The 13,730-nt window shown below is 46.0% G+C and overlaps 1 protein-coding gene across 4 annotated transcripts in view; it reads left to right on the top strand.

Moving 5' to 3' along the window:
* The window catches only part of GLB1L (galactosidase beta 1 like), a 110,611-nt gene that overhangs the window by 90,834 nt on the left and 6,047 nt on the right, over positions 1 to 13,730 (top strand). For all 4 annotated transcript variants that reach the window (XM_068245976.1, XM_068245977.1, XM_068245975.1 and 1 more), the window contains 6 exons: positions 3,127 to 3,245; positions 4,962 to 5,036; positions 5,112 to 5,201; positions 5,286 to 5,399; positions 6,987 to 7,118; positions 12,496 to 12,720. In XM_068245976.1, coding sequence (XP_068102077.1) covers positions 3,127 to 3,245; positions 4,962 to 5,036; positions 5,112 to 5,201; positions 5,286 to 5,399; positions 6,987 to 7,118; positions 12,496 to 12,720 — 755 coding nt within the window. The remainder of the gene's footprint in view (positions 1 to 3,126; positions 3,246 to 4,961; positions 5,037 to 5,111; positions 5,202 to 5,285; positions 5,400 to 6,986; positions 7,119 to 12,495; positions 12,721 to 13,730) is intronic.

Here is a 13,730-nt window from a genome sequence, read left to right as displayed (position 1 = left end):
TCATGGAAATAGTTGCAAAAACAACCTAACACCCTGGACTGACTTTAAAAGTATTAGTGAGGAAGAGATCTCAGACATCCTCCGCCGCCTCCGCCAGACAACCTGCGACCTGGACCAACTAAACATATGCTGAAATGTCCTGACCTGCTTGGTCCAGCATTTCACAAAATAGTAAATTGCTCTCTGCAAGCAGGGAGGTTTCCTACCTCTCTAAAAGAAGGAATCATCAAGCCCCTTCTTAAAAAACCTTCCATGGATCCAGATGCTATGAGCAGCTACAGACCTGTCTCCAACCTCCCCTTCTTAGGTAAAGTTGTTGAAAAGGCTGTCTATCTGCAACTTGAAACCAGGCTGTCAGTAAACAACATCCTGGACCCTCTACAATCTGGCTTTAAGAAACACCACAGCTGTGAAACAGCCCTCATCCAAGTCTGCAACAATCTGCTCATGGCAAGGGACAGAGGGGAATGCTCCATCCTAATCCTGTTGGATCTCTCAGCGGCTTTTGATACAGTTGACCACGAAATCCTGCTTAACAGACTGCAGGAGTACTGTGGCATCAGTGGATCAGTCCTCTAGTGGTTCAGATCATTCCTGACTGACAGAACACAGAGAGTGTTCCGTCCACTGAGACGCGAAACGGCCGTCGCAGGCCCCAACTGGTGCTCGGTGCCCCCCCACCTCCACCACATCATCACTTGAGGAACAGTCGTATGGCTGCAATGTAGACACACGATTTGTACACTGCAATAAAAACGAGTGGACGGAAGGTGCCCGGAGACTCTGTTCTTTTTCTGTGTATTGGATGTTCTGATGGCTTTCTTCTTCTATCCCGATGTGCACACGTCCCAACAGCAGGAAGCGTCGATGACCCGGTGAGAATGGTGTTTTTTTTTTTGCCCATATATACCTACACTGCTCCAGGTTAGTGAAGGGAGTGCCATTCATATCTACTTTATCTTGACAACAAGAACACAGAGAGTATCCCTAGGTCCTATAATGTCCAAACCTGCACCTCTACAATTCGGAGTGCCACAAGGATCAATCCTATCCCCTCTGCTGTTTGCAATCTACATGTTGCCACTCTGTACACTTATCCAACGTCATGGCCTGACGTACCACTGCTACGCCGATGACACACAGCTATACCTGTCCTTCAAACCTGGTGGAACAGACCCTACTCCAAAAATAAACTCTTGCTCAGCTGAGCTACAGGCATGGATGAATGATAACTGGCTGAAACTGAATGCTGACAAAACTGAGGTCCTGTTTGTCCAAAGCCAGCACTCGCCATCAAAACAGCTCTATCCTAAAGCAACACCAATCAGGATTGGGAATTCAGGCATAAACAGCTCCAACCTTGTGCGCAGCCTTGGCGTACTAATCGATGGGGAATTGAGCTTCAGAAACCAAATTTCATCTGTAGTTAAATCTTCCTACTTTCATCTGAAGAACATTGCAAAGATTAAACATCTGATTCCCCCAGAGGATCTTCAAACCCTAGTCCACGCCTTCATCACATCACGGCTGGACTACTGCAATGCCCTTTATGCTGGCCTCCCCAAAAAGGACCTGCGTTGCCTGCAATTAGTGCAGAATGCTGCTGCCAGATTGCTAACAAACCAGCCTCGCCACTGTCACATTACACCGATCCTTCGCTCACTGCACTGGCTACCAGTAGAATGGAGAATACTCTTCAAGATTGGACTGCTGACATTCAAATCCCTGCACAATCTGGGCCCTGGATACATGAAGGACTTGCTGAAGCTGCACCACACCTCTCACAACCTCAGATCAGCAAGTTCTTAAACCTGGTCACTCCCAGAGTACACCTCAAAAAATCTGGAGACAGAGCCTTCTGTCATGCTGCCCCTACTCTTTGGAACTCCCTGCCACACCCAGTAAAGACAGCACCATCATTGGAGCTATTCAAATCCAGACTGAAAAGCCACCTGTTTAGCCTGGCATTTCCACTTATAAAATTCTTCCTCTGTACCACGATGGCCTGAGCCATGCTTATGCGCTTTGAGTCCCACAGGAGAAAAGCGCTCTACAAATGGTATTTGTTGTTGTTGTTGAATCGAGCGGAAGATAGGCGGGGACGAGCGGGGAATCGAATGCGGCGCACGCGCAGCAAGCAGGGACGCGGCGGGCACGCGCGGGGACGCGGAAGAGGCGATCGCAGCCTCATCTACCCGTGTAGATGAGGCTAAAAGCACATCCCTAGTCAGCAATATACTGTATGTAGACAGATTCTTGGATGTAAAGGGCAAGTCTGCCATCTGGTGGTGAAATGAGTATCTGCTTTGTTGAACTTATGAATGAAAGAAAAAGCTCTCTGCCTAACCTAGATGGCCAGATGTGTACAAGTTGTGTTTCTTAAAATGAAGAGTGTAAAGAGGATATTACTATATATTGAGAGATTTTGTTTTGTTTCAAAAAGAGGGACTGTAGTGTAAATAATGTAATGAATATAATTGCTTATTTCTTTTACAAGGCTCTTCAGTTTGTCCTCTAGGCCTTGGAAGCGGGGCTTTAGGGGTATAAATAGATCATTTGCATATTCAGTTGTGATGCATTATTGGTAACCACAGTTGCTCACTAAAAAGAGGAGCTGTTGCGAAAACCTTCAAATTTAAAACACCATACATATAAGAAGTACATTTCTTCCAGAGTAAAATGAGCCATACATTACTTTTCTCCTATGTTGCTGTCACTTACAGTAGGTGGTAGAAATCTGACATTACCAACAGGTTTTGGGTTAGTTCATCTCTTCATGGGGGATTCTCAGCATGGCCTTTAGTCTATATAAAGACATTCCCTGGAAAAGATTTATACAAAGATGCTGGCCAGCCTCCCTCCTCGCTGCACACTTTTTTGGCAGTTGGACGGAGCAACTGACATTCACTAAGTGCTTTTAAAAATAAAGAAAACCCTGAGAACCACCATGAGAAGATGGGCTAGTCCAAAATTTGTCGGTAATGTCAGATTTCTACTACTTACTGTAAGTGACAGCAACATAGGAGAAAAGTAATCTATCTCATTTTACTCTGAAAGAAAGTAAAAGTATATAGTCCCCTATCCATGAGTGCTGAAATAAAGTAGTAACTCTGATTTGCTCTTCAGGAGCCGACTTCAAGAAAACGTTCAAGCCGATTACAACCAGCTATGATTATGACGCCCCTCTGACTGAAGCCGGCGACCCCACAGATAAACTGCTGGCAATACGTTCTGTGATTAGTAAGGTGATACTTCCTCTACGTTGTTTCCTAGTATTCCCTGGTGTAAATGTGATGCTTCTCTATGGTTACCGATCCCAGAGATTGGGTGTGGTCAGACTAGGAGAAGCTTGTGTTGTACCACGATGTACGACCACCCACCGTGACATCAATAACTCCATTCATTACACTGAATGGGGCAATGCACAGAAATGCCTGCAGCAGTGCGATGTCTCAGTATATTGCAACTCGCCGGACTAGTGGAAATTGTTTAGCTTTTCTTTATAAACTGATGGGACCGCTCGAAAAGCAAAAGGAGCTTTGGCAGGAGATGATTCAGGGCCATTTCACGTATACTTTTCTCCAAGAAGATGTTTTTAGACCCGGAGGCGTATCTAGAGTGGTACAGACATAGCTAGTGCCATGAGCGCACCAGCACCATGGGCGCTTTGGCTGCGACCTCCTCCCTCCTACTCCACCACAATACTGAAGGATGCTTCATGGGTGTTTGTACTGGGGGGGAAGTACTTATACTTAGGGACGGCTCTCATTATCTATACTGGGGGCACACCTTTCACTACTTATGCTTAAAGAGACCCAGAGATCAATACAAAGACTGTTTTTTACTTTCCCGGGGCTTCCTCCGGCCCTATAAGCATTGCTGTGTCCCTCGGTGTCATCACGGGTGCCTCACACAGTAAGCCCGGAATCCTCCGTGTAGCAGCAACGAAACCCCGGTAGATGGCTCAGTTGGGCTCAGTCTGACTGAGTGACGTCAGCCTGGGCCAACTTCCCTTGCGCAGAAGGCCCCCTGGTCACGTCACACAGCCGCTTAACGGAGGACCGCAAGGAACTGCACTGTCTTATCCTCCAATCACTGAGTCACCTCAGCGTTGCTTGTAAACACAAGTGAGCAGAGGATCGTGTTTCAGATAAGCAGCTAGGCAGGGAAATAAATGGAGGAGGAGGAATATATTATAGATAAAAAGAACCCCCAGCATTCAACTGTTTGGCACTGACTATTAAAGGGCCAGTGCTCCTAAAGTATGTGATAACTCTAAACCATAACCGCAGGAAACTTTTTGAATGCAGGATTAGCATCTTTATCACTTAATACACTCAGACCAGTTGCTGTTGAAATTGGATTTTTATGGTGACAATCCCGCTTTAAAGTATTAAAGGCAAAGCATCGGTGCAGAAGTCAGGCAGCATTGTTTAGATCAGGGCTGTCCAAGTGGCGGTCTGAGGGCCGGATGTGGCCACTGAACCGCACTCACTTGCCGGCCAATTTTGTGTGTCAATCCCCCTCATCTGGCAGGCCCGCCTCTTGTTTGGAATTTACTCCGCCCCAAGCCAGGACATTGATGCTTTGCCACCCCCACAAAAAATCTGATGCTAGACACACCCCTGACTATGAAGTTAGACAGCTATGAATTAGATAGTTATGTCTAATGGTACCCATACACGGTACAATTAAAACATTCGATTTTTCCCGGGTTTTTTTTACCAAAATGATCGAATTGAATGAAAGTTGAAAAGATCCTTTTTTCGATCAAGAAAAAAAGAATCGATTATCCCATTTTTTCAATAAAAATCTGATTGGACATGTTGGAAAAATCTTTATATTCAATCTAATGGAAAAATCGAACAAAATAATCTAATCGGAAAAAAAATGAAAAAATTGTACCATGTATGGGCACCATAAGCTTCCTATGGCCAACCAACTTTGTTTTTTCTTCACAGTTCCAGCCGGTACCAGAAGGACCCTTCCCTCCCCCGACTCAGAAGTATTACTATGGTTTAGTGTCTGTGAATAAGGTAAGTGTTAGCTGACTGTTACTCCCTGGCCATGCAGTGATCACCCGGAGCCCTCACAGCTATTTATGTATGCAGGTTGCTGCTCTTGTGGATGTTCTGGATATATTCTCTAAGGGGGACCCCTTTGTGACACAAGACCCCATTAGCTTTGAGGATGTGAAGCAGGTAAGGCTGGTGTGTGGGTGATCTGCAGGCCATGTGCGTCTCTGATAATAACCCTTCTCTAATGTGCTTCCTGTTGTCTCCCAGGTGTTTGGGTTTGTTCTGTACCGGACCCGCATGCCAGCCGAGATCCCCGTCCTCACGCCACTTTCAGCACCGTTCAACGGCGTCCATGACCGGGCATACGTCTCTGTTGGCGGGGTAACCACGAGTCTTTGCTAAAACAGAACCTATAGTTCATTTACATATTTGTAATGATTCTGTGTGTGTGTGTGTGTGTGTGTGTGTGTGTGTGTGTGTGTTTCTGTTTTGTTTAATGTGTGTGTGTTGACTGTTTGTTTTGTGTGTTTGTGTATTAACTTTTTGGTGTGTGTGTATTGACTGTTGTGTGTGTGTGTGTGTGTGTGTGTGTGTGTGTGTATATTGACTGTGTGTGTGTGTGTATTGACTGTTTGTTGTGTGTATTTGTGTATTGACTGTTTGGTGTGTGTGTGTGTGTGTGTGCATATATATATATATTGACGTGTGTGTGTGTGTGTGTGTGTGTTGAATGTTTGATTTATGTGGGTGTGCGTATCGACTTGTTTGCTTTGGCTGAGCCTCTGCCTGCAGCCAAGAACCCAATTGAGCGTTATGACTCCATTGGCTGCATGCTTGTTCTTGGCGTGACTTAGGTCTCTTTCATACGGGAAGTGAAACTGTGGACTTGAAGAGCAATTCAGCTGGCACGACTCCTGGCAATGTCACTACATGTGCTATGCGCTGGTGTCATGTGGTACACAGGCCCTTGCTGTGGCACCAGAAGCCAGGATTTGTGCCGGCATGTGACAGGTGAACCTTCAACACTTTCCATAGTATGACAGTGAGCTCAGGACCTTCCACTCGGCTGGAGCAGAGACCCTGTGACTCCGATCAGCAGGCTCCATGACTTGTGGGAAAAGGAACATTCTAGAGAAAGATAAAGCGGGAGCACTCTATGATGCATTAATGTATATTAGATGAACTTAAAAAAGGATTAAAATGCACTTACAAGATATAAGCGTTAAGCAAGCATATCACCCAACTCATGGTTGTCAGGAGACCCTCTCGGAACTCCTCCCTTCAAAGTCCGTAAGCTGTGTCCAGCAACATTGTGGCCCAGGTGGAGTGGTGGGCGGAGCCCTGCTTTCAGAGTTCCTGGCTGCAGCGTCATGATGCTGTCTACTTCCTACTTCCCTTTACTGTTTACAATCATGCACATTTGAATCTCTCAAGGGCAGAACCGGATCATCCACAAGGCACCTTAGGCAGGTGCCTGGAGAGAGTCTAGGGTTCAAGTTTATGCTAGCCCCAACAAATCTTACTAAAAAAGCCAGGAGACCATTGAGGATAAGCTCATTGATGTTGCTTGCCTAGAGTCCCATTTAACCATAATCCTTTTATGCTCAAGGGCCACACAAAATGGCAACGGGGCGATTTGTACCATTTTCAGGGCGATTTGCCTATAATGGAAGGTATGGGGAAATCGCTAAGAACTTGAAAAAAAACGCTTTGTATAGCGATTTCCCGAGCGCTTTCATAAATAAATAGATTGTAGTTATTCATTTCCGGGTGAAAGAGTTAACTTCCTGACTGACATCAGGAAGTGAAATAAAAAAAACCTCTGAAAAAGCAAGGAAATGCGATTAAAAAAATGGCAATATATCGCTCAGTGCTTGCGATAGCGCTTTGCGATTCATAATGTGAACAAGCTGACCGTCCCTGTCCTGCTTCTAACCTGTGTCTTTGTGTTCCCTCCCGTCTGCACAGCGATTCTATGGGGTGCTGGAGAGAGACGGCATACCGGAGGTCAATGTGACCGGAAGCACAGGAGAATGGCTGGATGTCCTGGTGGAAAATATGGGCAGGATCAATTTTGGGAGTGACCTGAGCGACTTCAAGGTAAATGAGTGACGTCACATTGCTTCCGCTCTGTACACACTTATGTGCACTGATGACAGCGCTTTTGTTAAAGGGCATCTGAACTGAGAGGGATATGGAGGCTGCCATATTTATTTCCTTTATCAATACTAGTTACCTGGCTGTTCTGCTGGCCTTTGGCTGCAGTAGTATATGAATCACACACCTGAAATAAGCATACAGCTAATCCAGTCAGACTTCAGGAAGACAGCCAGGTAATTAGCATTGTTTGAAAGTAAATAAATATGGCAGCCCCCTTATCCCTCTCAGTTCAGATGTGCCTTAACCCCCCTGGCGGTATGATTATTTCTGGATTTTAGGGTCTAAAAGTGGTACAATTTTTTCACATGCTTTTAGATCTTAAAAGCAGGAAACAAAATCGCAGCAGTGAGATCTGCGGCAGCCCCATGCAGAGACTCTCCTCCCTGGGATCCAGCTCTGCCATTCTGCCTCCGTCCTCCAGGTGACGCTGTATCACTATGGTGAGGTCACCGTCTGTCATCACAACAGCAAACGGTGATCTCATCTAGTGTTGGGCGAACAGTGTTCGCCACTGTTCGGGTTCTGCAGAACATCACCCTGTTCGGGTGATGTTCGGCCGAACACCTGATGGTGTTCAGCCAAACTGTTCGGCCATATGGCCGAACTAACAGCGCATGGCCGAACGTTACCCGAACGTTCGGCTAGCGCTGTGATTGGCCGAACGGGTCATGTGTAGTGTTGGGCGAACATCTAGATGTTCGGGTTCGGGCCGAACATGGCCGCGATGTTCGGGTGTTCGAGCCGAACTCCAAACATAATGGAAGTCAATGGGGACCCGAACTTTCGTGCTTTGTAAAGCCTCCTTATATGCTACATACCCCAAATTTACAGGGTATGTGCACCTTGGGAGTGGGTACAAGAGGAAAAAAAATTAGCAAAAAGAGCTTATAGTTTTTGAGAAAATCGATTTTAAAGTTTCAAAGGGAAAACTGTCTTTTAAATGCGGGAAATGTCTGTTTTCTTTGCACAGGTAACATGCTTTTTGTCGGCATGCAGTCATAAATGTAATACATTTAAGAGGTTCCAGGAAAAGGGACCGGTAACGCTAACCCAGCAGCAGCACACGTGATGGAACAGGAGGAGGGTGGCGCAGGAGGAGAAGGCCACGCTTTGAGACACAACAACCCAGGCCTTGCATGAGGACAAGAAGCGTGCGGATAGCAATTTGCGTTTTGTCGCCATGCAGTCATAAATGTAATACAGATGAGAGGTTCAATAAACAGGGACCGGAAACGCTAACCCATCACAGATGTTCATTGTTCATGTTACTTGGTTGGGGTCCGGGAGTGTTGCGTAGTCGTTTCCAATCCAGGATTGATTCATTTTAATTTGAGTCAGACGGTCTGCATTTTCTGTGGAGAGGCGGATACGCCGATCTGTGACAATGCCTCCGGCAGCACTGAAACAGCGTTTCCGACATAACGCTGGCTGCCGGGCAAGCCAGCACCTTTATTGCGTACATTGCCAGTTTGTGCCAGGTGTCTAGCTTCGATACCCAATAGTTGAAGGGTGCAGATGGATTGTTCAACACAGCTATGCCATCTGACATGTAGTCCTTGACCATCTTCTCCAGGCGATCGGTGTTGGAGGTGGATCTGCACGCTTGCTGTTCTGTGTGCTGCTGCATGGGTGTCAGAAAATTTTCCCACTCCAAGGACACTGCCGATACCATTCCCTTTTGGGCACTAGCTGCGGCTTGTGTTGTTTGCTGCCCTCCTGGTCGTCCTGGGTTTGCGGAAGTCAGTCTGTCGGCGAACAACTGGCTAGAGGAGGGGGAGGATGTCAATCTCCTCTCTAAAGTCTCCACAAGGGCCTGCTGGTATTCTTCCATTTTGACCTGTCGGACTCTTTCTTCAAGCAGTTTTGGAACATTGTGTTTGTACCGTAGATCCAGAAGGGTATAAACCCAGTAATTGGTGTTGTCCAGAATGCGCACAATGCGTGGGTCGCGTTCAATGCAGTCCTAGGCCGAAGAGGTCATAGCCTAGGGTCACAAAAACCTGTTTATTTGGGCTATTTCAATGGTAATGATGGTGACGTACATAAATCTCAGCCATGGCCGTTAGCAACGTCTGAATTTCACGAAATGTCTCATGCAGGTAGAAGACATATTGTTAGACTTGGATTCCAAAGATGGGGTCCCTACATCTCTGCAAACCAGAGTTACAGGGGTCCAAAATTGGTAAAATCCCCTATAGGCTTTCATTGGGCCTCCTATTTACAGTTCCAAAATCTCACATCTTTTCAAAGGGCAATTGATCAGCAGTGGCAAATTTTCTAGCATTGTAGGGACCCTTAAGGGGGAACATGACTGGTGAGTTTCGGGCCCCTAGGCCAAAGAGGTCATAGCCTAGGGTCACAAAAACCTGTTTATTTGGGTTATTTCAATGGTAGTGATGGTGACGTACATAAATCTCAGCCATGGCCGTTAGCAACGTCTGAATTTCACGAAATGTCTCATGCAGGTAGAAGACATATTGTTAGACTTGGATTCCAAAGATGGGGTCCCTACATCTCTGCAAACCAGAGTTACAGGGGTCCAAAATTGGTAAAATCCCCCATAGACTTTCATTGCCTCCCTATTTCACTTTCCAAAATCTCACATCTTTTCAAAGGGCAATGGCTCAGCAGTACCAAATTTTCTAGCATTGTAGGGACCCTTAGGGGGAACATGACTGGTGAGTTTCGGGCCCCTAGGCCAAAGAGGTCATAGCCTAGGGTCACAAAAACCTGTTTATTTGGGCTATTTCAATGGTAGTGATGGTGACGTACATAAATCTCAGCTATGGCCGTTAGCAACGTCTGAATTTCACGAAATGTCTCATGCAGGTAGAAGACATATTGTTAGACTTGGATTCCAAAGATGGGGTCCCTACATCTCTGCAAACCAGAGTTACAGGGGTCCAAAATTGGTAAAATCTACGGTGGAAACGACTACGCAACACTCCCGGACCCCAACCAAGTAACATGAACAATGAACATCTGTGATGGGTTAGCGTTTCCGGTCCGTGTTTATTGAACCTCTCATCTGTATTAAATTTATGACTGCATGGCGACAAAACGCAAATTGCTATCCGCACGCTTCTTGTCCTCATGCAAGGCCTGGGTTGTTGTGTCTCAAAGCGTGGCCTTCTCCTCCTGCGCCACCCTCCTCCTGTTCCATCACGTGTGCTGCTGCTGGGTTAGCGTTACCGGTCCCTTTTCCTGGAACCTCTTATATGTATTACATTTATGACTGCATGCCGACAAAAAGCATGTTACCTGTGCAAAGAAAACAGACATTTCCCGCATTTAAAAGACAGTTTTCCCTTTGAAACTTTAAAATCGATTTTCTCAAAAACTATAAGCTCTTTTTGCTAATTTTTTTTCCTCTTGTACCCACTCCCAAGGTGCACATACCCTGTAAATTTGGGGTATGTAGCATGTAAGGAGGCTTTACAAAGCACAAAAGTTCGGGTCCCCATTGACTTCCATTATGTTCGGAGTTCGGCTCAAACACCCGAACATCGCGGCCATGTTCGGCCCGAACCCGAACATCTAGGTGTTCGCCCAACACTAATCTCATCTGAGAGATGCAGAGCCTCGGAGAACCAGAAGAAGAATGCATCTGGATCACAGGGGAGGCGAGTTAGAAACATTGCCACACTGCTTCCCCATACCTCCCGGCAACTACCCCAAGTCAGGCTTGGGCTTACCGCTCCTGGCTTCTTTTTTTTCCACCCTGAGCCGGACTCGGGGTTACCGCCAAGGAGGTTAAAAAAAAAATCCCCTTTAGTATCACTGGATGCTTCACTGTGCAGCAAATTACACCTGCAGCAAGTAGGGATGGTCGGTAAGGTGGAAATAATTCCAAATTGATGCAGAGTATAATAATAATTATAATCCAACCATTTGTATAGCACTTTTCTCCTGTCGGACTCAAAGCACTCAAGAGCTGTAGCCGCTAAGTGCAGTTCAAGAGGCCACCCTGCAGTGTTAGGAATTCTTGCCTTGAACGCCTTACTGAATAGGTACTGACTCTAGCCAGGATTCAAACCCTGGTCTCCCATGTCAAAGGCAGAACTCTTAACCAGTACACTAACCAGCCCCATTTACACTGAAACTCCGCAGAATGCAGGTCAGGGAGAACAGGCAGCGGGCTGGGATGGAGACGGAAGGATACAGGAGGGAGAGCATTGGCCAACCTGGTGAGTGCAATCTGCTGCAAGCAGGGCCCTGGGGAACACTTTTGGGGGAGACCTGGTGAGCCAGCAGCCAGCCCTGTGGTGGTTCTGTAGATCTTTAATAGATTTCGAGCTTAGAATCTATTAAAAATATATTTGCAGTGTGGCAGGAATTGACTCCCCTCTGATCAGATTTTTAGAGAGGGGTCTCTCTTTTGGGCACATTGGGAGGCCATCTGCCAGTGTATGGCCACCTTAAAATTTCTGTTTTACATGGAAGCTATCCAATCTTAAGGTGGCCACTAACGATCCAGTTTCTATCCAAAAATCATTCAAGCGATCAGATAATTCTGATCGGAAGAAAAATCACTACACCATCAATGAACCAATCTTTGCTTCCTATCTATCACAACCAACTAGAAAATCCAAATTTTGGTTTGACCAAAATCCAATCGGATTTTTATAATCGTTCGTAATCAATTGTGCCCACCAATGGAGATTATTTACAACCAATCCGATCAGAATTTCTGATCGCTCAAACGATTTTTTGCTAGAAATTGGACCGTTAGTGGCCAGCTTTAGTGAGACTCTGAAGCCTCAAAAAAAAAAAAAGTTTTTCCTTCAAAGTCTTCTTTAGCATTAATGCCCTACCTGAAACACTGCATGTTCATGTGGCTGAACTCGCAATTAAAACCCCCGAAATCCTGGGGCAAAAAACTTTCCAAGTCGTGGATTTTGCTGCCCGGGGGAGGCAGAGGTTTGGGCTGTAGCTCTGCCTCCTGTGCACATCGCTACCTCTCCCCGCCCCTCTTGGTGAAAGAAGACCGAGAGGGGCGGGGAGAGGCGGCGATCAGCACAGATTGACGGGAGTAGAGGCAGCGCTATTGCACAAAGCTCTGCCTCTACCTGGAAGCAATCCCCAAATCTTCCCCCGGGGATTTCGGGGGTATTAATTGAGAGTTCAGCCGCCGAGAGGCAGCGTTTCAGGTAGGGCATTAATGCTAAAGGCTTCAGTGTCTCTTTTATCAGATGAAAACTCTCAGAGCAATGATGATTCATTGGTTACTGTAGTGCTGCTGCAGGTTGCACAGTCATCAGCCTGTGTGCGGAGTAGTTTGGATATTTAATGCCATACTATTGCCCCTTTTTCCTAGGGCTTGTTGGGGAACCTGACCCTGGGTGGAGATGTCCTCAGAGATTGGGTGGTATACCCTCTCGATCTAGATGGACCAATCGCAAAAGGCTGGCCACACACCCCGGACAACCATATATGGAAGTCGCCAGAGGCAGACACTGGAACGGGTCCAGTTTTCTACAGCGGAACCTTCACAACCAGCGCAGTGGGGGACACGTTCCTCAAACTTCCCAACTGGACAAAGGTAAAGAAGCACATGTCAGGGATGGGATCTGATTACCTGATGAGAAACAAATGGGCAACAGAACAGCTATTCCCATTACTGAAGCCCAACCCAACCCAAATTCTCACCACATAGTTTACCGTAAATTGTAAAGTTTACCTTTGCAACAGAAGTTTTCATAGTGAAATGCCCATAGTGGAACTCTGTTTGCCTGCAGTTGTGCACCAAACCATAAACCTGAACTGAAAATTCAAAATAAGCATACACAAGTCATACTTACCTTCCATGGAGTCTACTCCTCAGTGTCTTTCTCCTGTCCCGCGTCCTGTTTGTTCACTGTGATCAAGGGAATTCTCCATCCTCTATTTTGAAAATGGCCATTACCCATAACCGCTTCCTGGTCAGCACACAGTTAAACTGTAACATCGCCCACTTGAGCCATAGGGAAACATGGACATTACCTGGTACATCAGTTTTCCTCTCAGCTATAACTGACAGCAACTGATATTTTACTGACAGCAACTGATATATTTCAGATCTGACAAAATGTTGTCAGAACTGGAAAGGATCATTGTCAGAAGAAAATAGTGAGCTTCTGAGAGGAACTGATGGCAAGGTAACTATGTAATGTTCATTTGAAGTTACCTCGTGTTTATTTTAAATATTTTTACTCAGTACAGGTTCTCTTTAAGACCTGTCTTGTCTGGTAGTTTTCTGTTAGCACATTGAGGTCTTACCATTGCTTACCATGTACTTCCTGTGTGAGCTACAAGTCCCGCCTTCTCATGTACATGCATGTTTCTACAATACAGGGAGTGCAGAATTATTAGGCAAATGAGTATTTTGACCACATCATCCTCTTTATGCATGTTGTCTTACTCCAAGCTGTATAGGCTTGAAAGCCTACTACCAATTAAGCATATTAGGTGAGGTGCATCTCTGTAATGAGAAGGGGTGTGGTCTAATGACATCAACACCCTATATCAGGTGTGCATAATTATTAGGCAACTTCCTTTCCTTTGGCAAAATGG

This window comes from Hyperolius riggenbachi, chromosome 7 (genome assembly GCF_040937935.1).
Source record: "Hyperolius riggenbachi isolate aHypRig1 chromosome 7, aHypRig1.pri, whole genome shotgun sequence".
NCBI classification, from domain to species: Eukaryota; Metazoa; Chordata; class Amphibia; order Anura; family Hyperoliidae; genus Hyperolius; species Hyperolius riggenbachi.
The sequence above is the reverse complement of the archived record's forward strand: the minus strand, read 5'-3'. Positions and strand labels throughout refer to the sequence as shown.